The sequence below is a fragment of the Podarcis vaucheri genome, assembly GCF_965113315.1.
Source record: "Podarcis vaucheri genome assembly, chromosome: 13".
NCBI lineage: Eukaryota > Metazoa > Chordata > Lepidosauria > Squamata > Lacertidae > Podarcis > Podarcis vaucheri.
In genome coordinates this window covers 1,224,188-1,245,388 of record NC_138751.1, presented here as the reverse complement: position 1 = coordinate 1,245,388, position 21,201 = coordinate 1,224,188, and the positions used below count along the sequence as shown (strand labels likewise).

General features: G+C 54.5%; 1 protein-coding gene across 3 annotated transcripts; it reads left to right on the top strand.

Annotated features, from left to right (window-relative positions):
- Window positions 1-3,760: 3,760 nt before the first annotated feature.
- Window positions 3,761-19,854, top strand: NAT16 (N-acetyltransferase 16 (putative)). Of its 3 annotated transcripts, XM_082197841.1 has the most exons (5): window positions 3,762-3,916; window positions 9,132-9,269; window positions 13,182-13,400; window positions 16,330-16,554; window positions 18,915-19,854. In XM_082197841.1, the coding sequence occupies exons 3-5, from the start codon at window positions 13,212-13,214 to the stop codon at window positions 19,470-19,472; spliced, it is 972 nt and encodes a 323-aa protein (XP_082053967.1). In that variant the 5' UTR covers window positions 3,762-3,916; window positions 9,132-9,269; window positions 13,182-13,211; the 3' UTR covers window positions 19,473-19,854. The 3 variants fall into 3 exon arrangements, with proteins under 3 accessions (XP_082053968.1, XP_082053967.1, XP_082053969.1); XM_082197842.1 differs by lacking the exon at window positions 9,132-9,269 and having other exon boundaries at window positions 3,761-3,916; XM_082197843.1 differs by lacking the exons at window positions 3,762-3,916; window positions 9,132-9,269 and adding an exon at window positions 15,717-15,910 and having other exon boundaries at window positions 13,264-13,400.
- Window positions 19,855-21,201: the final 1,347 nt, after the last annotated feature.

Here is a 21,201-nt window from a genome sequence, read left to right as displayed (position 1 = left end):
ATGCAGCCTCCAAGGAAGGAGAGTCCAGCGCCTCTTGTGGCAGTCTGTTCCACCGTCGAACAGCTCGCACGTCGCATTCCTTGTACTTTGACTCCATTGGTTCTGGTTCTCCCCCAACAGGGGAAAAACGAGTTTGCTCCCTTTAGATAACTTAAGATGGCTCTTATCTCTCCTCTCAGTCTCCTCTTTCTCGGGCTAAACACCCCCAGCTCCTTCAACCGTTCCTCATCAGGCTTGGTTCACAGACCCTGGGTCACCTTGTTTGCCCCCCTCCCAGCTTGTCAATATCCTTCTTAAAATGTGGTGCCCAGAACAGGACACAGGACTCTAAATCTGGTCAAGGCAAAACGATCCTTCCAGAGGGATGTATCCGACAGGCAGACTCTTTTAGTTTATCAGTCGATCCAACCCCTGATATGTTTCCAATATCGATCAACTTCCTGCCATTGTTAGATCTGTTTCTCCTGGCGATGATGGATTACCAGTTGAATGCTTTCTGAGGTTCATCGAGCTGGAAGATCACACCAGGGAAAGTATGGCTGAGCAGCTAACACGACTTCCGTGAACTTGAAATAGATTTCAGTAAATGTAGAGTACAATATTTTGATTGGAAAATATAAGGGCATTCAACAACAAAAATCGGGGAAGGAACAAGCTTGCCAAGTTTATTCCATGTTCTGGACAATCCCCCTAGATCTAGTTGGACCAACCGCAGTTGACCCATGCCTGGATGCAGTGATTGATTGATTGATTGATTGATTGATTTGCAACAATACATGAGCTTTATTGTTTTTTTTCTCAGCTGGGGAAAAAATTTGCTTGTTGAGTTATAAGTTCCTAAACATTTAATCAGACACAAGATGGGAGGTTCAAGCCAACTCTGAAATTGTATGGTTTCTATTATTGTGGAAGCCCTCAAGCATATTTGCTGTGATGAAATTGAGAAAGGAGCTACTAGATGGGAGGCGGAAAATCTTCTGCAAAAAAATGGGAGAATTTGAATTCATTTCCATGCTTCAGATTTCATAAAGTTAGCAAGGCCCATTTTGCAAATTTCACGGAGCACATGTGCAAATATTTACAGCTCACTCTTGCAGTTCGTATCAGACAGGCTGATTTTGATGAAGTCGAACAGCAAGCGACATTTACTCTACCGGATGCAGAATACAAAAACTGTCAAAAGAAGGCAGAGAGTACGAAAAAAATATCAAAAGAAAGCTGAGACAAGCTTTGAAGCCTCAGACGAACTTTCTGCAAGAGGCAAGTTTAGGGTAAATCCATTTATCCCTGTCATGGATGCTCTTGTGTCCAACCGAGACAGACGTGCAACGGTGTGGAGGAGGGAAGCTGGCAATTTTCCATTTTTGGTGAACCTGCGAGCAACCAAGGATCGGATTCACAATGGCGTCAAGACGTTAATGCAAGAATATCCAAAGCCTGTTGACCCTAGTCTAGTCGAAGAACTTTTGCACTTCCGCCTGCGCGTCAAACAAGCTCACCTTGAGAAAGAAAATTTCAGCCACCAAGAGGTGTATCCAATAATATTCCTGGAGAAAATTCGGGTGGCGTTTCCAAATGTGGAATTGACATATTGTTCCTGTGTGCTGGTGACAGACTGTTTTGTAGCAGACTAAAAAAGGATTTTTTTTTTTAAAAAAATGATCTGCGGCCTCATCAAGATCAGTTTTCTGATCTAAGCCTTCTCTGCATAGAAAATGATAGACTGAATTTAATGAAATAATTGATAAGTCTGCATCCAAAAGAGCTCGAAAGAACTTTGAATATAGGGTAGGATTATAATATAGCTGTGATTCCCCTATGAATGCTCTGTGTGGCTGTCTTTATTAATTCCATACTTTTATATCGTTATTAAAGGTTGCATATTTATAAACAATCTTTTTATCCACGCTAAAATCTGCTTTCACTGAGTAGATAAAGAGGAGAACGAGGTTTTGCTCAGGGGCTTCCCGGAACAGGTACCTGCTCGCGGACCGTGGGGGGAACAGGAGAGGAGAGAGGGAACGTGGATGCGTAGAGAACAGACTCTGAAGGAGAGCAAGTCTCGAGGTGGAGAGGGAAGGGACCCGCAAGGGCCATCTAGTCCAACCCCTGCCATGTGGCAGTGACCGGGAAGGAAGGAAGGAAGGAAGGAAAGAAAAGAAGAAAGAAAGAGAGGAAGGAAGGAAGGAAGGAAGGAAGGAAGGAAGTAAAGGAAGGAAGTAAAGGAAGGAAGGAAGGAAGGGAGGGAGGGAGGAAGAGCACACGGCCGGCACGACAAAGGGCCAAAGTCACCGAGCGAGGAAGGAAGAGCAGGAAAAAAGAGAGGAAATAAGAGCCCGTAGAGGAATGATACGCCAGGTGAGGGCGGAATCAGGCTCAAGCAGATGAGGAAAGGCAGAAGCGGAGGGCAGAGGAGTGGAAGGGGAAGCAGAAAGGAGGTCTAGGAATCCCCCGTCACCCGGGGGTCCCGTGTGGTGCTGGCTGGAGAAGGGCCCACTTGGGATCGTGGGGGAGTCGGGAAAGGGGCGCCCCTAGAGGCTGGTCTGGAAGTTGCTAGCGGGAGGGCTTCGGGATGATGCCTTCGGCCACCGCACCGCGCCAGTCCTGGCCTGACCCAGAGGCAGCGCAGGTCTTGCAAGAGAGGGTGCGCGTGCAGAAACGCGCGCGCGTGTGTGAACCTACAAGTCACCTGGGAGCAGTGGCGTAGCGTGGGTTGTCAGCACCCGGGGCAAGGCAAGTAATTTGCGCCCCCTAACCCGTGGATTTGCGCCCCCTAACCCTAACCCCCAGATGTTGCGCCCGGTGCGGCAGGCCCCCCCTGCACCCCCCACGCTACGCCACTGCCTGGGAGCGCGCTGGGATCTGCGGGTTTCGAGTCCTGCGCCTCCCGCGAGTTTGTCTAAGACTAACGGTTTGAAAAAAATAATTTATTCAATTTGTATAGCGCCCTCCCTCCGCAGATCTCAGGGCGGTTTACAACATAAGAATGCAAGATGAAAAACCCACACAAAATGCAATACCCCCCCCCTTCAAAACCCCTCCCCATCATTTAAAAGGGATGTCAAAGGCTTGGAAGAAGAGGAACTTTTCCGCCTGGCGCCTAAAGGTTGTACAGTGAACCTCACTTTTAATTTAAAAGAAAAAGCAGAGGCGAGAAAAAAATCCGCACCCAGACCGGACAGGGAACAGAGCGAGTTTTCAGCTGCGGGGTCTGAGAGGCTCAGGAGAAGCTTCTGAAGGCGACGCCCTCGCTGGGTGGCCGGTCCAAAGCGGCCTCTCCCTCCTGCATTGCAGCGGGTTGGTCTGGATGACCCCTGGGGGTCCCTTCCAACGCTACAGTCCCGCGATTCCGTCGCGGCTGCGCGCCTGCTTGTTGCTGTTGGGGGACTCCTCTCTTGCGCGACCTGCCAGGTGCGCTCTGGAGGGGGGGCGCATAACAGGTGCCATGGGGGGGTCTTCTGTCTCCGGCGCTAATTCGGGTGGGGGGGGGGCGCCGTCCTTCCAGCGAAGCCTGCGCGGGAGCATGGGGGGGGGAAGAGGGTCGTGAGCTCCGTCTCCTTTCTGGGTCCTCCCCCCGCCCTGCGCCCTTGTCCCCAAATGCCCTCTCTCCCCACTTTCGCCTCCTCCATCCTCGTCTCTGACGTCGGGAGAGGAGGGAGAGAGTCCCCCCCCACCGCGCCGGAGTGATGAACCCCCCGCCGCCCCGGAGGCCAGGAGAGGGCGGGGCTTCCCGGCGGTGGGCGGGGCTTCTCTCCATCTTTATAGGGGGAGGCGGAGAAGGCTTCTCCGCGCGCAGCCTGGGCGAAAAGGGACCGAGGAAGAAGAGGAGGAGGAAGAAAAGGAGGAGGAAGACACACCGACCCAGCCTCGGCTCCCGGCGTCCGCCCGGCTCTCCTTCTCTCCTTGCGCGCAGCAGGTACTGCGGATTGGGTTGGGGGGGGGGGCGCAGCTCACCTCCACCAGCCCAGAATCTCCGCGTCCTTTTTCATTCCGGGAGGGGGAAGGAGTTTCTATGGGGCCACCCATTTTTACGGAGATCGGTCTCAGGGAGGATTTGCGGGAAGGTGCGCGAAAGGGGTCGCCTGGGGAGAATAGATGGGAGGGGGCCTGGGAGCCGCCCTGATCTTTGAGAGGGAGGGGGGCTGAGCGAGGACTTCCTTCCATATTTCTCTCCCCCACCCCCCAGTCTTGCAGGACCCTCCCGGCATTGTCTTCTTCCCGGCTGCCGATGGGAGATCCCACCCCCCCCGGTCGAAGTGAGCTGGGAGGGAGACGCGTCAGGCGCCCCCATCACTTCCCCACTGCAAAATCTCTTGGGGAGCCGCTCCTGGCTATGCCCTCCCCCGCCCCTCTTCTGCCAATTAATGCCCCTCCCGGGAATGGTCCGAGATAAGAGGGGGTCCACTTCCGGTCACCGCCTCCCATCTCCTCAGAGAGAAGCCCCTCCCCGCAGGGGGCCTGTGGCTTTGCCTGGGGAGGGGGCCTGTGGGGGGTGGGGGGAGGCGGCGAACAGCCGGCTCGCCCAGGGATGCTTGGCGGCGGCGTGGATCCCCATTGAATTCTCAGGTGCCCCCCTCCCGCTCCGCTTTCTCTCCCCCCCACCCTCCCGCCCCACTTCCAGGGGAGGGGTGGTGTTACATTTCCTTTCTTCGTGCCTGCTATTTATAGGGCTGGGCATGTGACGGGGAAGGGGGGGCGTCATCGGCACAGATGGAGCCCAGAGGGGGGGCGAGGGAGGGAGGGATGGGAGATGGAGGGAGGGTGGTCAGGAAAGATGAAGGAGGAGGAGCGGGGCCTCATTGCTACCCCCCCAGCCCACGTCAGATCTTTGGGGGGTGGGGAGGGCGATGAGGATCTCTCTGCGTTGCTGCAAAGCTCCTTGCTCCCTCCCCGCGCCCCCCCCCCTCCAGCACCATCTGCTTTATATGGAACTGGTTCAATGCTGGGGAATCGGGGGCGGGGGCGGAGTCTGGTGAGGTGATCGTTTTAATTGGCCCCCCTGGTTAATTTCCATTCCCGTCAGTCTTGGCAGTTCCTGATTAATCCCCGTGAAGATCGATAGGGATTGATTGGTGGGGGGTTGGGGAGCGCGGCGCCAGAGGTCACGCCAAGGGTATGGGGGGCGCAGCTTCCCCTCTCCCCACGTCCTCCCCACACATATCTCTGCCCCATCGCAGCGCAACCCCACAGGGTCACCCGATGGCCAGGACGCACAAAAGGCGGCAGTTCTTCAGATAAACTGCGGAACTCCCTCCGGCAGGAAGCGCCCTCGCCGGCTGCGAAAGAGGACCAGGCGAATTCAGGGAAGAGGCGGCCGTGTTTCCTGCTTCTCCCTCTGTTGCCGGAATCAGATAACGCAGCGAAAGTCTCTGCGCCAGGGCAGTTTCTAGGAATCGCAAGGGGTGGGGGGGGGGGGAGCGCCCGAGGGGGCGGGTAGCTGGCCATCCTGAGCTGCTGGGCCAGACGGGAGCCCTTTGGCCAGTCCAGCGGCGAAGCTCTATTTATTTATTTGTTCATGGAAAGCGGATCTCCTAGACGCCTTTTGAGGACAGAGCGCCACAAAGTGGGTCTATAGCTGTGTGCGCACACATATAATCAAAGTGGGGGGTGTGGGGTGTTAGGCCAGAGGAAAGGCCTCTGCTGAGGGACATCATTCTGGGGGGTAGTTTGTCCACCTTCGGTCCATGAGACCAAGAAGGTGGTTTCTGGATCTGCTGTAGAGGGAAGTGAGGGGCCAGTAGGCCTGATCCTAGGAGGAAAACTCTGATCCTCAACCTCCGCTGCCTTGTGGGATATCTTCAGGAGAAGAAACTACTCGGGAGTAAACCCTGGACAAATCCACAGTGATGGTTGGAATGTTCCTTGTTCCTTGTTCGCCTCCTAGCAGCCCCTGCGGCCAAATCGGTGCCCAATGTTTTGGTCACTTTTCCTTTGGACCACACTAGTGAGGCTGAGAGGGGGGGGTCTTGTCATCTGGGCAGCCCAGGACCCCCAGACACACGACACACCTTTTGCCCCAGAGAGGTCATTTTGGGGCTGCTAATGCAGCCGTTTGACTTCACCCCTGGAGGCAAACTCCATTGTCTCTCCAGACAGACGGGTGCCGACAATGGTCAAAATCCAAGCCCCAGTGTTGTGCCACTGGGGGGGGGGGTGATGACTCAGGCCAGGCCAGGGTCAGCAACAAAGGGGCGGTCTCTGCGTGGGTTCAGGACCACCAGCAGAGGGCAAACAGCCAAGTTGCCCTCAGAAGATTCTGCAGAGAGACTGGCTGAGTTTCATAAGAGGCCTGGACATTCATTGACTGCCTCCTGGCTGTTAAAAGGCCAGGTCCACCTTTGGCAGCCGTTGTCTCCTTAGGGGCAAAGGGGTTCCCAGCTGTGGAGATGCCACTCTCAGCGCTCTCTCGATCTTATCAGCGCAAAGGAGCCTCTGTGGACCTCAGAGTCTGGCAGCGGAGGTGTCCCCGTGGGGCTCAGGGGAGAAGAGGTAGACAGGCTCCTCCTCAGGAACTGAATTCGTTTGCTTAGCTTATTATTAGTCCCTGTGGGGCCATTGCTGAGAAGGCCCTGCTGCGAGGCTGGCCTGTCTGCTGAATCTCCTTCACTGGCGGGGGGCACTTAAGCAGGCCTGTGATGCAGCTCTCCAGGGGTGCAGTGGGGGCAGGCTTGCATGGGTGCAAGTGCCCCTATAAGTAGCCCATTCCCAAAGCAGACAGCTTTGCCCCTGATGCCCAGAATTGCAGAGAGGCACCTCCTTTGTGTGCCCTTTGCAGGCGAACAGAAATCCTTCCTTCTTGCCGTGTGTCACATGATTCCTTCCAAGGCCAAGACCTGGCAATGAACGCGGTTCTTTGGCTGGTGGTGTTGGAGATGAGAGCATTGGGGAGGGGGGGGGAGAACCTGAGATCTCCCTCACGTGAAGCCCCTCCTGCTGCAGGAGCAAACGGATCCCTCTGACCCACCTGCAGGGAGATGGAAAATATCGGTCTTTCGAGTCTTTCCGCCCGGTTTTATATTCCAGGCCTCGTTTCTCCCGGGGCCTCTTTCCTCTCCCGGCTGAAGAGGCCTCGAGTTCCGCAGCATGGAATATTCATGATCAGTTGCTGAGGAAACGCGATCCCGGCGTCTCAGGTGCGAGTCCTTACCTGGGTCAAGGGCTTCCGGAGATCAGGTCCTGCAAGCCAAGGCTGAGCTTGGGTTTCCAGTGTTCCTTGTGGTCACAGGGCGTGTGTCTGTCCTTGCCACAACCCCACAAAATCAGCCCCTCTTCTGCTTGCTGAGGTCCTGGTGTCTTCCTCCTTGACCTCTTCACTCACCACCCCCCTGCCAGCCCCAGAGGTCACAATTTGAGGAGACAGCGAAGCTGCAGTTCTTATTAGAATGACAAATTGTAAAGCTGGAAGGGTCTGTGACAGGTGCCCCCACAACCTCTCTGCTTCCAAACCTCCAAGGAAGTCCACCATCTTCCAAGGGAGTCCATTTGATTGTTGGGGGGTTCTTACCATCAGAAAGTTCTTCCTGATGTTTAGTCGGAATCTGCCTTCTTCTAGTTTGAACCCCTTGGTTCGGGGGTTCCTGAAGCAGCAGCAAACAATCTTGCTCCATCTTCCACGAGAAAGTCCTTCAGATGATTGAGGATGGCTCTCATATCACCTCTTAGTCTTCTCTTCTCCAGCCTAAACAGACCCAACTCCCTCAACCGTTCCTCTTCAGGCGTGGGAGATTCTCCGAGTTCCTCTGGCAGAGAGAGGATGGTGTCCATCAGTAAGGGAAGTCATAGTGCTGCTCTCTTCTGCCTCGGTGGGACCCCACCTGGAGTCTTGTGTCTGGTCCTGGGCACCCCAGTTGAAGGATGTTGACAAGCTGGAAGGAGCGCAGAAAAGGACAAGCAAGACGATGGAAGGTCTGGAAACCAAGCTTTGTGCGGAATGGTTGAAGGAGCTGGGGGTGTTTAACTTGGAGAAGAGAAGACGGAGAGTGTGGGATGTGAAACACAAGAGCAGTCAAGTACTACGTTCCTAGAGTGAACATGTTTACACATGGGGAGGAATGTTTGTCCAGCCAGCAGGTAAACTTTCTGTTTCCTTCTGGGCTGGGACAGACTTCCTCTGCATGTGACTAGAGGTGGGCGTGGCCTCACCTGTACAGGTAATGACAAAAGCACAGGGCAGGGTAGCCATACATGTATCCAAGAAGCTCAGCCAAAGATGCTCTCTTGGCCTCCAGCCAAGAGAGTACAAAGGGACTGTCTCCTTATGAGATAGTTTCCAGGTGTATGTTACTTTTCTAAGATAAGTCTGCCTTCTGGGATACAATTGTGAACAGAATGTGAGTGAGTAAACTCTTTTTATACTTTTATAAAAGACAGTGTCATGTCTTATCTTTTAGGAGGGAATAAGGGGGAAATACCAGAACAGTTATTACAGAGGCTTTAGTGAGCCTGAGCAAACGCATCCGCTGTGAGTTTAAAAAGGGGGAATGTTACTCTGCTAAATTGTGAACTTGTTTACACAAGTTGGAAAGGCTATAATCAGGCAATATATCCTCTCCTGCATCCCTGAACATTCCCACAGAGAGGTCATCTGAAGGGATGGCACATGGAAAAAGGAGCCAGCTTGCTTTCTCCTGCTCTGGACTGTAGGACTTCGGTGTTACAAGAAAGGCGATTCTGACTCAACGTCTGGAAGAACTTGGAAGACATTAAGACCCGTTTTGACAGTGGAACGGTCTCCCTTGGAAGGTGGTGGACACTCCTTCCTTGGAAGTTTCTAAGCAGAGGTTGGAGGGCCAGCTGGGAGGGATTCTTTGGTGAGGATTTCTGCATTGTGTGGGGGTTGGACTAGATGACCCTTGGGGTGTCCCAACTGTACAATCAACTATATGAGGGGAGTGGGGAGCTTACATGCCCCCAAGGCATCATTCCATGGCAGAGTGGTGAAATTTTGTGTGTGTGTGTGTGTGTGTGTGAGTGAGTGAGAGAGAGAGAGAGAGAGGTTGGCCTTATGGAAGCATAGACCTTTTTTGTGTTTTTAAAGTCAGCTGGGAGCACTGTTTGCTCCCCATCCCACCCACCCCAAGGCAGACTGAATCAAAATCCCTTCCCTCGTTGTCCTGATTTTGTCTCCAAAGCGCCTGGGTTGAGGCCAGAGGCTGCCAGAGCCAGGAGCACCGTCACCACCACCAGTACAACCAGTACCACCAGTTCCCCACCAGTGAGAGCGTCCCTGGGAGCAGATCAGCCAAGTAACAACGACCCGTAAAGCAGAGGTTTCCTTTGTTTTTGTTTCCATCTGGTGTCGAACTTCTCACAAGTGGCTGTAGCAGCGGCGGGAACAGGGGGTTCAAGGCACAGCGGCTGACTCTGGGAGGGGGGGCTGTGGGGAAGGGCAGGGGGGCCAGTTCTGGATTTTGGGGGAGGGACAGCGAACAGCACTAGGGCCACATCAATGGGGCTTTTTTCTGCAAGAGTCAGGATTGTAATTTGCTGTGCCTTGAAGAAGAGTCTCCCCTGTGGGGGGGGGGACATTTCCCCTGACTGCATGTTTTGCTTCCTAATAACATACCTGGGGGGCAAACTGTCTAGTTGTAAGCCCCTTCTGGGAAAAGGGAAGCCTGGGGGCACCCCGCTTTCTTAATGCACAACATGGAATGGAACCATCCCCCGGCAGTTATCATGGATTTTGCCCACTGGGCACCTTCATTTTTGAGGTGCCAGCGGCAAAATGGGTGGTTTGATAGGACTTGGGTACTGTCTGGAATAAATGGGGTGGGGGACCCTCGCCTAAGTGCAGGAGCTCCAACTTGGTCCCCAGGTTATGGGGATCATGATGTCATACGCCCCACAGCCTCAGAACCCGGCTTCGGGTGGCACCAAAGTTTTGTGGGTGTGCTATAGTTGGCGCCCCCTTCCTAAGCACTTCTTTGATGGGGGGCTGGAGGGCTCTGAAGGCATTTTTCAATTTCTCTTAAGTTCCCACGCTTGGCAAATGTGGGGTGGGGTTGGGGGAGCAAGTTCCTAAGCTGCAGCTGACAGCGCACCTACTTCTGAGTAAACCCACTGGAGTTAAGCAAGGGGGGGTCGGGCTGTGGCCGGGACACGATAGGATAGGAGCTGTTTGTTCCCTTGACTTAATACTGCTTCCACCAGAAAACTGGGGTGCAGAGCAGGCTAGTCCTTTCCTGGGTGAGAAAAGGCTCCCCCGATTTTTTCCTGTGGATCGATGCTCATTTTGTGGTGGAACAAGGGCTGGGGGCATTGCTTCAACTCCCCAAACAAGGGGGAAGGCTGCCTAAATCAACAAGCTGGGTCTTTTCTCCTTCCCACACCCACTCAGGACAGTCCGAAAACTCACTCTGCCCACCCACCTCTGGCCTCTGCAGCCTTCGCCCCCTTTCATATAACACAGAACCCTTCAGATTAGAACATTCTCGCTTCCTCTGGTCTGGCTGCAGTTACAGCTGCCCACTTAACCAGCCGGTGTGTGAGAACATTAGAAGATTCAGGGCGGGGAAAAGGTTCAGGCAGCATGTAGCCGAACTATGTTTCGGCATAGCTGGCAGGCCAACGGAAGAGAAAGTGTTGTCATTTAGAACTTGTGGCTCCCAGTAAGTTTCTGAGCATAATTCAAAGGGTTGGTGCTGACCTTGAAAGCCCTAAACGGCCTCAAAGGCCCAGAATACCTGAAAGAGCATCTCCACCCCTATCATTCTGCCCGGACGCTGAGGTCCAGCTCCCAGGGCCTTCTGGCAGTTCCCTCCCTGCAAGAAGCCAAGTTACAGGGAACCAGGCGGAGGGCCTTCTCGGTGGTGGCACCCGCCCTGTGGAACGCCCTCCCACCAGATGTCAAAGAGAAAAACAACTACCAGACTTTTAGAAGACATCTGAAGGCAGCCCTCTTTAGGGAAGTTTTTAATGTTTAATAGGTTACTTTATTTTAGTGTTTTGTTGGAAGCCGCCCAGAGTGGCCTGGGAAACCCAGCCAGATGGGCGGGGTATAAATAATAAATTATTATTATTATTGTGGACGTCCAATGTTGGATGATTCAGGACAGAGAAAAGCAAGCCCTTTTCCACGCAACTGCGGAACTCCCTGCCACAAGAGGCAATGGGCACCGCCAACTTGGATGGCTGCGAAAGAGGAGGAAGCAAATTTATGGAGGAGGAAAGGGCTGTTTCCTGTCTCCACAGTCGGAGGCGGTAAATGATTCTGAATACCAGTGGCTGAAAACCACCTTGGGAGGGGCGGAGAGTGCGACTCTTGCACTCGGGTCCTGGCTTGGGGGCTTCCCAGTTGAGGCATTGAGTTGTCCCCTGTGAGGGCAGGATGCCGGACTAGATGGGCTGCTTTGGGCCTGATCCAGCAGGTTGTGTTGACCTTCTTCTGAAGGTACCCTTCCCTGCCTCTCCCTGGGGGTGGGAAGCTTGCAGGAACGCAGAGAGGCTAGTTCTGCACTGGTTAGATCAGGAGAGTGGCCCCCAGGTTATTGGGGGGGGGGCTCCATGTGGGACGCAGGCTCAGCACATCTGATTTGGGGAGGGGAGGGTTTTCTGTCGTGACACTTCAGGTAAAATGGATCTTGTTGCCAGTGGCATAGCATGGGTTGTCAGCACCCGGGGCAAGGCAAGTAATTTGCACCCCCTAACCCATGGATTTGCGCCCCCTAACGCTAACCCCCAGATGTTGCGCCTGGTGCGGCCGGCCCCCCCTGCACCCCCCACGCTTGTTGCCCTGGCGGTGCTTCCAGGGTTACCTCGATTTTTCACCTGACGGGACAATTGGCAGGGAGAGTTTGTGGGGAGGGTGAGAAGGACCAGGAAGACCACATCTCCATATCCCAGCTGAGTCCTGTTCACACGGTTTGAGTCTCGTTATTCTGCACAGAGTTGGAAAATCAGAAACATGTGATGTCCCATCTTAGTTTCCCCAGTAATCCCAGTTTCTGGAGTGGGTGGGTGTCAATGGATGAACATTATACCTCCGTGAAGAGACCTTACCTTTGCTGACCTCACCTTTCGGAAAAACACACTTTCCCCCCTTTCCTTTTACTTTACTTTTTTGCCTTTGAAACGTTTGTTTTTCCTGCAAACACGATTTGGATGAAGCGGCAACAGCGAAGGGTTTGGCTTTGACACACCGGCCTTAAGGAACAAAGGCAGCCCATAATAAGACGTCTGCTTGTTTGTATTTTGTATGCATCCTAAAAAACATTCCGGTCCGGAATGGCATCTTAAGGTGTGGCTCTCGGGGGGGGGGGCACGTCTCAAAACAACCAGGTAGAAATAAGAGAAGAGCCACAGAGAGGAACTGTAAGCAGGGAAGAGAAAACAAGATTTTTTTGGGTGGATGGGGAGGAAACATAGTCTAGAAGCTAACCCTCCCCATCACCTCCAAAAGCCAAATATTTTTGCAGTGTGTGTGAGAGACAGACAGACAGACTGACTGACCGACTGACCAACCCCAGGCAGTGGGGGGCAGAAGCCCAGAGCCTGGGATGGGTGCAGTGCTAAACATGGCCTGCCCCACATCCCCCCCGCTTGATCTCCCAAGGGGGCAGATTTAGGACAGATACCAGGAAGATTCCTCACGCAGCACTAATTTGACTATGGAACTCCCTCTCACAAGAGCCACCAACTTGGAAAGAGGATCAGACAAATTCATAGAGGAGGAGGAGAAGCCCACCATGGGCTCAACGGTCTCCCTCCACAGTCAGAGGCAGCAAATGCCAGTCTCTGGAGAGGGGCGAGCTCAGCTCTCGCACTCGGATCCCATAACCCGAGAGAACAGGAGGCTGGACAATTCCTGCCTCGCAGGGGGTTGCGCTAGATGACCCTCGGGGTCCCTTCCGACTCTCCAATTCTAGATGGGCCGTTCGCCTGATCCATCAGGGATCTCAGAACTGTGGAGGCGGAAGGGACCCCGAGGGTCATCCATCCCAGCCCCCTCCAGGCCACTGCCAGGCCGGTCCCCTTTTGGATTTGGGACTTGTGGGTTGCGGTGGGTGGGGGGCACGTCTGCCCCTCCCTGCCCAGGCAGCAAAGCGCCTGGGGTGCCCCCCCTCTCCTTGCCCTTCTGTGTCTGTCTAACCGGCTTGTTTTCAGAGGCCCCTGGCGCTTGGGGACCCCCGGCCAGCGCAGAGACCCCCCCAGGGTGGTTTTCATGGAGGTTTATCTCCCTGCAGCCGCACAAGTCTGTAGCCTCGCGTGTAGACATGAAGCTGGAGAGCCCCAGCGCCGACTCGCAGCTGGAGTTTGTGGTGGCCACCGAGAAGGAGTTCGAGGAGATCCTGGCCATGTCGAAGGGCATCTACGGGGGGCTGGACTACCTCCCCAGCCGCTACCATGCCTGGATCCGGGAGCCCAACCGCACCGTCGTGCTGGCCAAGAAGAACGGAGCTGTGGTGAGAGCGGTGGGGGGGCCGGGCCGGCCGGATGCATCCTCTCCCCCCTCCCAGGGCCCCCACGGTGGTCCCTGGGAGGCTGGGGGGAGAGGACCTCTGCCACCTGGGGGGCTGAAATGGACGGGGGGGGAGGGTTGTCTTGGTGGGTGCTGCTATGGAGCAACTGGGACTAAGGAGGGCCCAGTCAAGTCACTGCCTGACAGCGGGTTGGGCTGGATGACCACATGGGGTCCCCTTGCAACTCTTACGCTTCTAGCCTTGCCGTTGTTGTTTTCCTGCAAGGGAATAGGAACGGCAGTAAGCAGAAGCAAAAACCCTCGGAGCCTGCAAATGAAATTTAGCTTCGGCTCCTGTGTTGCAGGGTGGGGTTGAGCTAGATGACCTTTGGGGGTCCCCTTCCAATTCTTTGGTTCCCACGATTCATTGCAGGTTTTTAAGGAGAGGCCAGGAGCTTCAGCTCCTGCACTGCCAGGGTTGGGCTGGATGACCTTTAGGGGTCCCTCTCAACTCTGCGATTCTGCAAAAAAAAAAAGGAAAAAGGTGATCTATAACCACAAAACCACCATGGAGGCGATTCAAATGATATAGTATCTCTCGCAAGCTCGGGATCAATAGGAAAAGAGCCATTGTGCAACCACATTTGAAATAATACGGTGTGGCGTTCTGGCTGCCTCATCCCGAAATGGATATCGCTGAGTTGGAGAAGGTTCAGAAGAGAGCAGCCAAAGCAACTGAGGGAGATGGAGCGACTCCCCTGTAGAGGGAAGGTTGCTGTGTTTGGGACTTTAGAGAGCAGGTGAGGGAGTTTGTGAAATTATGCAGGGCGAGGAGAAAGTGGAGCGGAAAAGGCCTTCCTCCCTCTCTCCCAACGCAGGAACTCGTGATCACCCAGGGGATCTGGTGCTGGCGATTCAGGGCAGAGAGAAGGAAGCCGTTTTTCATACAGGGCACAGAGAAACTATGGCCTCCAACTTGGATGGCTTTAAAAGAAATTCATGCCTTCTGGATCCCAGTTCCTGGAATCTGCAAGAGGGCATTCGGATCCTGTGTTCGAATCCTGATTGTGGGTTTCCTTTTGTGGCACCTGTTTGGCCCCCAGCTGCTGGACCAGTCGGGCCCCCCTGGCCTGACCCAGCTTCCTCAGGGGTCTCCTGGCCTCCTTGCGCCTGGGGGAGGCAAACTGCATTTCCACGTCCCCGATCCAGGCAGATCGTCCGAGGAAGCGCTTGCTCCCGCGATCTTCCGCGCCTTTTGCTCCATAGCAGGGTCCTCAGCAGCCCGAGACCTCCTGGCGCCCCCTCCCACTTCTGTGCCCCTGGTGCCAGCTTCAGGGGGGGGGAGAGAAAAGGGGTCCTTTGTGGCCCACCCCCCAGATCGCACTCTTCACACACGGCGGGTTTGGGGTGGGGAAGTTGGGGGAGCCTGGAGCTTATGGGTAAGTCTGTTGCACACGCGTGTGTAACGCTGGCACCGCAACTGGACGTGGTTTTCGCACTCGCCCCCTCCTCGTCTGGGGGGGGGAGATTTCCAGGAAAGGGGGGAGGAATGGTTGAGAAATGGAGCCAAACTCCATTCAAAATCTGCTACCAGCCGATTCTGCCAATTTAAGTGGGAGCCTAAATCCTACAGGATGGATGCGATTGGACCCCCCCCCCCAGCCTTAATTGCATTTGGTAAGGACAGTGTGTGTGCGTGGTGGGGGGGCACCCCCCAAAAATTATGGGATGTTTCCCAAAATCTGCAAATCTCAAACGCATATGGGTCATCCTACATAAAGTCTTAGTCTGGACTGTTTGGGGGAGAACTGTAGGCTTATAGCCTTTCTCTCTGTGGGCTGTTAGATGATCCTATTATTATTATTATTATTATTATTATTATTATTAGGTCCTGAGGAGGCTGTATCCCTCCAAGGCAAGGGTTGGGCATTAAAGTGCTCGCTTGCTGGGGTCACCTGCAGATGGAAAGAAGTTGGCACGCCTTCCATCGCCCCTCCCTCGGCCCCAACCCGCAGGCCGCGTAACGGTGACTCCCGGGCTGGGCTGGATGACCTTTGGGGGACCCCTCCTGACTGCAATTCCTCCAGTTCCGGTGCCTGGGCGTTCCTCACCCTCTTTCTCTCTTTCTCTCTCTCCCGTCTACTGATGATTTAATGGGATTCTGTTTCCAGCTTCATTCTGGACTTTTCCTTTCTCTCGCTCTCTCTCTCTGCCTCCCTATCTCTTTCTCTCTTTCTCTCTATTTTTAAAAATAATTTTAATAAAAAGAAAAAAAAATGGATAAAAACCGAATGATTTTCGCTGGATTTTATTCACGTAGGTGTGTGGGGGATCAGGCCCCCCGTCCAGGAAGGTGGCGGGGGCTCCCTCGGAGGAACCGTGGAGGGGCTGCTGCAGCGCGGATCCTAAATCCTTACAGTTCGGCCTCAGGACCCAAGTTTCCAAAATAAATGTCTCCCTCTTTCTGTGTCTCTGCTCTTGAGACCCCCGTAGCGTAAAGGGCCCCGTCCAATGGTACTAGTATGATCAGCTTACTCTGTGATCTTCCCTATATATAAATATATATCTATATATATAAACCCCTCTATATGCCTGTATATATATTTTGTTGTTGTTCTCTTTTCGTGTAATTGCTTAAAAATGTATGCCAACGCTTGGCATTTGAACAGTGGTCTCCCCCCACCCCAGACCTCTCTCTCTGCCTCCCTCCTCGCCCAACCCCCCCGCCCGCCCCCACCTGCCCCCCTCCCTCACCTAACTTTGTTTAATTAACGCCACCATTTTTTTCCAATTACAGATTTTTTCAAGATTGTAGGTGACTTGGTGCAGCGCACTCAGGGTTAAACTCTCTGCTCTCTCCCCTCCCCCTCCTCCTCCCCCCACCCTATATCTCCCCCTCCCCTCCCGTCCCCGTCCCCCAACCCAACAACCAGATTGGTCTCCAGTCGGTCTACATCATTGACGCTGGGGAGACGGCTTTGGTGGAGGGGCTCCGCGTGGCCCCCTGGGAGCGAGGGAAAGGGGTGGCCGGGGTCCTGCAGCGCTTCTGCTCGGAGATGGTCAAGGAGAAACACCCCGAGGTCAAGGTGTCGCGCTTGACCCGGGACGACAAGCTGGGACCCAAAGACTTCAAGAAGTACCGTGTCATCGCGAAACAGGTGAGGGAGCCGCGTGGACAGAGGTACGCCGTCCCCATGACAGAGCACAGGGTGGGAGGAACTCTGCGCATGCACAGAGACACTGGGGATCAAGCCTGGCTGGCAGGGGAGCTCCCAGGGCTTGAACCGGGGGACCCAACTTTAAGAGATCGTAGACTTGTAAAGTTGGAATTGTAGGGATGTGAATAGATGCTGAGAGAGCATTACAGATCCTTCCTTCCCTTTGCATCCCTTTGCAACTTAGAGAGGCAAGTTTTAGGCTAGGGGTCAGCAAAGCTATTCAGCAGGGGGCCGGTCCACTGTCCCTCAGATCTTGTGGGGGCCGGACTATATTTTGAAAAAAAAATATGCCCCACAAATAATCCGGTGATGCATTTTAAATAAAAGGACACATTCTACTCATGTAAAAACACGCTGATTCCCAAACCGTCTGCAGGCCGGATTTAGAAGGTGATTGGGCCGGATCCGGCCCCCAGGCCTTAGTTTGCCTACCCATGTTTTAGGCTTTTGGTTTAAGCGATCCAGGATTGCTTTAAGGCGGACTGGTTTTTCCTGGTATTTGTCCCTTTCCTCCCCTTAAAATAATAATCGCACACAAACAATCTTGTAAAAAGAGCATTTACAGTCGTACCCTGGTTCTCAAGCGCCTTGGTACTCATCTGTTTCGGCTACCGAACGCCACAAACCTGGAAGTGAGTGTTCGGGTTTCCAAGCGTTTTTTAGAAGCCGAACGTCTGACGCGGCTTCCATGGCTTCCGATTGAGTGCAAGAAGCTCCTGCAGACAATTGGAAGCCACACCCTGGTTTTCAAACATTTTCCAGATGTTCGAATGGATTCCGTTTGAGAAGCAAGGTACGACTGTCCTCTTGTTGAGGAGTAACTGATACAGCAGCTTTGTTCAGGCCGGCTTAAAATGCTAATTCAGTTTCCAAGTCATCCTTCAGTCTAGCTTTGGAGCTCAGGCATGCAGATGTTCTTACATGTTGGCTCGTTGGGAAGAGTGATGGAAAAAGAGAAGAAAGAGGATATTCCCAGGCAGGTGGGAGGAGATACCTGGCTATGCCCCCCCCCCGTCAGGGCACAGAGGGGGTGTCTCTCACAGAGTCCTCTCTACCAAACTTACAGGAAAACTCTTTGAGCTTCAGCGCCCACCATGTGCCCGTCTAACAAACCTGAATCTTTGTTTTGACTGCATTGCATTGTGTCCTTTCCTACTGCATCACGGTATGGGACGCTGGTTTGACATCAACTAATAGGAAGTGCCTACAGAGGGTGGTGAATACAGCATGAGATATTATGGGCTGTCCCGTGAATCTGCTGGATGAAATAGCAGACGATCGTTGCCTCAGGAGAGTGAGGGAAATTCTCAGGGATGATTATTCACACCCTGGACGGCACTTTCTTGATCTCCTGCCCTCGGGCAGAAGATATATACAAGCATGATTAGTTGTGCCAACAGGGTAAAGAACAGCTTCTATCCCTGGGCTGTTAGGCTGCTGAATGAAAAGATAACAACAGAGCAACTGACTTTTGGGTTTGGTGTGTGTGTGTCAGTAAATGAGGGGAGTTAAGACTAAGAGAGCTGAGTGGGGGGTTCTTGTGTAATCTCACTGTATACAAGTTGTACAAGTGACAGTAAAGTATTTCAATTTCAATATCCCACAGGAAGGGAGCCCCAGAATCCTCTAGTCCAACCCCCTGCAGTGCAGCTGGCCAATATGGGGATTGATCCCGCAGCCTTGGCATTATTGGCACCAGACTCTAACCCACACAGCTATCCTGCACTTCTATGACTCCAGGGGCCCGTCCCAGAGTGGAGCGAGGGGTGGTGCTTTCTGAAGAGGCTCAGACGGCCTTCTGTGTCCTTGAACCTGTGTCAAATAGGTTCTGGGGAGCAGCTGCCAGCTGCCCCCCATCCCAAGTGGGTGACTCTGGGCTCTCAAATTTCAGTGGTGCCACAATTTGGCACATCTCGCCTTCCATCGTGAGAGCCCTTTGTTGTGGCAGCCTGTCAGCTTAAGAACCCGGTTTGGGCAAAACAGCCGTGCCCCCTCTTCCCATGTGTGTTTCAGGACTGAGGTCAGGCCCCAAGTGGTGGGGAGACTGCAAAGAGAGAGCTGTGGGGTGGGGCTGTCTCTGTCTCTGCAGGTAGAGCTGCCTTCAGTTGACCTATGGTCCTGGTTGCTTGTGCTCAGATCCCGAGAAAGAACTCTCTGATTCCATCTCAGGACCTTTCCGGGTGAGGAGACTGCCTTCTCCTCCATCACAACCTGGTGGAACTTCTCCTCCTTCTGCTGCTCTGAATTCTTCTCCTTCTCCTCCTCTTCTTCCTCCCCTTCCTCTTCCCTCCTCTCTCCAGGGGATCCTGCTGGTGCGCTTCGATGCCCAAGAGCTCCTCTCCCGCCTTGACGCTGTGGTGCTGGCGCTGGCTGAGGCTGGCTTCTGCCCGGAGCCGTCTGAGCTCCTCCTGGAGAGCGAGGTCCCCGAGGTGGTTCTGCAGGAGTCCTTCCGGCGGGAGGTTCTGCCCAACCAGACCATCATCCAAGACTGGCAACCCTTCAAGGCCACCGCCGGCAACCTGGGCCTGCTGATGAAGAAGGACCTCTGCTGGGTGGTCGACCAGAAGGCCCGCCCCACCGTGGCCACGCTCAGCACCCGGCCCTTCCCCATCCCACTGGGAGAGGACTGGTTCTACCTCAACATCGACGCCTTCGGGCGCGACCTGGCGCACATCAAGAGCCAGCTGCTCCACCACCTGCGCCTCCAGGTGCCGGCCGCCCAGCAGGGGAAGGTCATGTGCCAGCTCTTCCTGGAGCCGGCCCTGTGGTTAGACATGGCCACCTTCTGCCAATCGGCCCTGGGCCTTGAGCTGGCCAAGGACTACACCGAACAGTACCTGCTGGAGTCCGACATCTGAGGGGTTGGGGGAGGCCGAGGGGGCAGCGGCGGGGAGCTCAGGGGTGGGGGGGGGAGAGGGAGGAGCGGCGGGGCCCCCTCCTCCCCTCCCTCTCCCCTCCCTCCCCCCCTCCTCCACCCCCCAACTCCCCTGCAACGCAGCACTTTCTGAGCCTTTTAACATTTTATCCTGGAAATACTTGGTTACCCCGACCCAAACCCAGTGCCCCCCCCCACCTCCAACCCTGACGTAGACGATGAAACCCCAGTTCTCCCTCCCTTCCCTGGGCAGCAGTTAGCAATGAGGGTGGTTCGGTCAAGGGAGATGGATGGGGCAGCAGCAGAGAAAATGGGGGCGGGGGGCTTGGAGGAGGTTCTCGCCGGAGCGGCTGGCTGGTCCTTGGCAAAGCCTTGCCCACCCCCCACCCCGAGCAGCGGGCACCCATGGGCGAGAGAGAGAGCAGGGGGCCTCCGCGGCTGCCTCTGTGTTGAGATAAATAATCAAACAGTCCAGGTCTTAGCGCTGTGGGGAAACCCAGAGGAGTTTGGCTGAGATTCCATTTGCTCTTTGCAGCCCTCGGCTCTGATGATCATGAGCCGCTGAGATTCCACCTGGAAGAGATCCCATCACTGCAAGCTCATCTCTAGGTCCATGAGGGCTAGAAACCTGGCTTTCTTTAAAACGGAGGCTGGGGATCTTTGCTTCTTCCAGGACACTGGCATTAGTTCTCCTGGACGTTGTGGTGCAGCAGACACTTTTAAGGGAAGCCCATATGAGGTCCTGGGACCACCAGAGAGCCACTGGCTCCTCCCAGACTTTAGTGTGTGTTTTCGGGTGGGGGGCAGCGATAGTCGCACAGCAATAGCCCCTTTCACTTGTGCAGCCCCCCGTCCGCCCCTTCCTCCCCCCCCAGCCAGGCGCTTAGCAACAGCTGACATGGAGGAGGAGCCCCCCCTTGCAACGGTTGACATGGCAGCGGCTGAGGGAGCCTAGCAACGAGGCTGACGCACGGGGCGGCGCCTGGCAACGGTTGACGTGGCGATGAAGGCCGGTGATGTGATGACTGATGGCGGAAGGCAGCAAGGTTGTCGCGACCTCCTTGGCCCCTGCAGAAGGGACCTTGCAGGGCTTGGTGGACCCCCCCTGTCCCCTCCCCGTGATCTTGCCTTGCACTCCCCCCAGCCCCCCACCCCTTTCCCCCTAGCGCCGCTTTCAGACTGACTAACGTGCAATATTAGATTCTTGTAAATGGAGATATATTTATAAATCTATGGTGTGCAAAATGTGTGGGGAGCTTTCTTGCGCTGCGCGTGGCGGCCCGTCTGCCGGATCCCTCGGGGGTCAGAGCTGTCGGGGATCCCAGAACACACACAACACACACACCCCATACACATCTGCCTGCATTTCCTCTGGTTTGTGGGAAACTGGGATCCTGCTCTCTGTGTGTGACATATCTGGAGGTGATGCCAAAATTTGAGTAGAGACACAGTGGAGGGGGGGGGCTTCTATTCTGCCTTGCAGGTGGGCTTAGATGATGATGATTATCAGCTAGCCAGTCACTCCTGGTGGGAGACCCTCCTCTAACCACCTGCCCCTACTAAATGCCTTTGCTTGGCTGTTCTGCCCCGTTAGAAATAATGATTAGCAGGTTCTTTAGGAGGGAATTCTCACTCGCTCTCTCACATACCTTCATAGAATCATAGAACTGGAGAGTTGGAAGGGACCTCAGGGGTCATCTAGTCCAACCCCC

What these genes read in the sequence shown, in the direction of transcription:
- NAT16 (XM_082197842.1), top strand. Translation starts at nt 13,212, where the DNA reads ATGAAGCTGGAGAGCCCCAGCGCCGACTCGCAGCTGGAGTTTGTGGTG. An exon ending in CCAAGAAGAACGGAGCTGTG is followed by an intron (nt 13,401 to 16,329) that starts GTGAGAGCGGTG and finishes CCCAACAACCAG; the next exon opens with ATTGGTCTCCAGTCGGTCTA. An exon ending in ACCGTGTCATCGCGAAACAG is followed by an intron (nt 16,555 to 18,914) that starts GTGAGGGAGCCG and finishes TCCTCTCTCCAG; the next exon opens with GGGATCCTGCTGGTGCGCTT.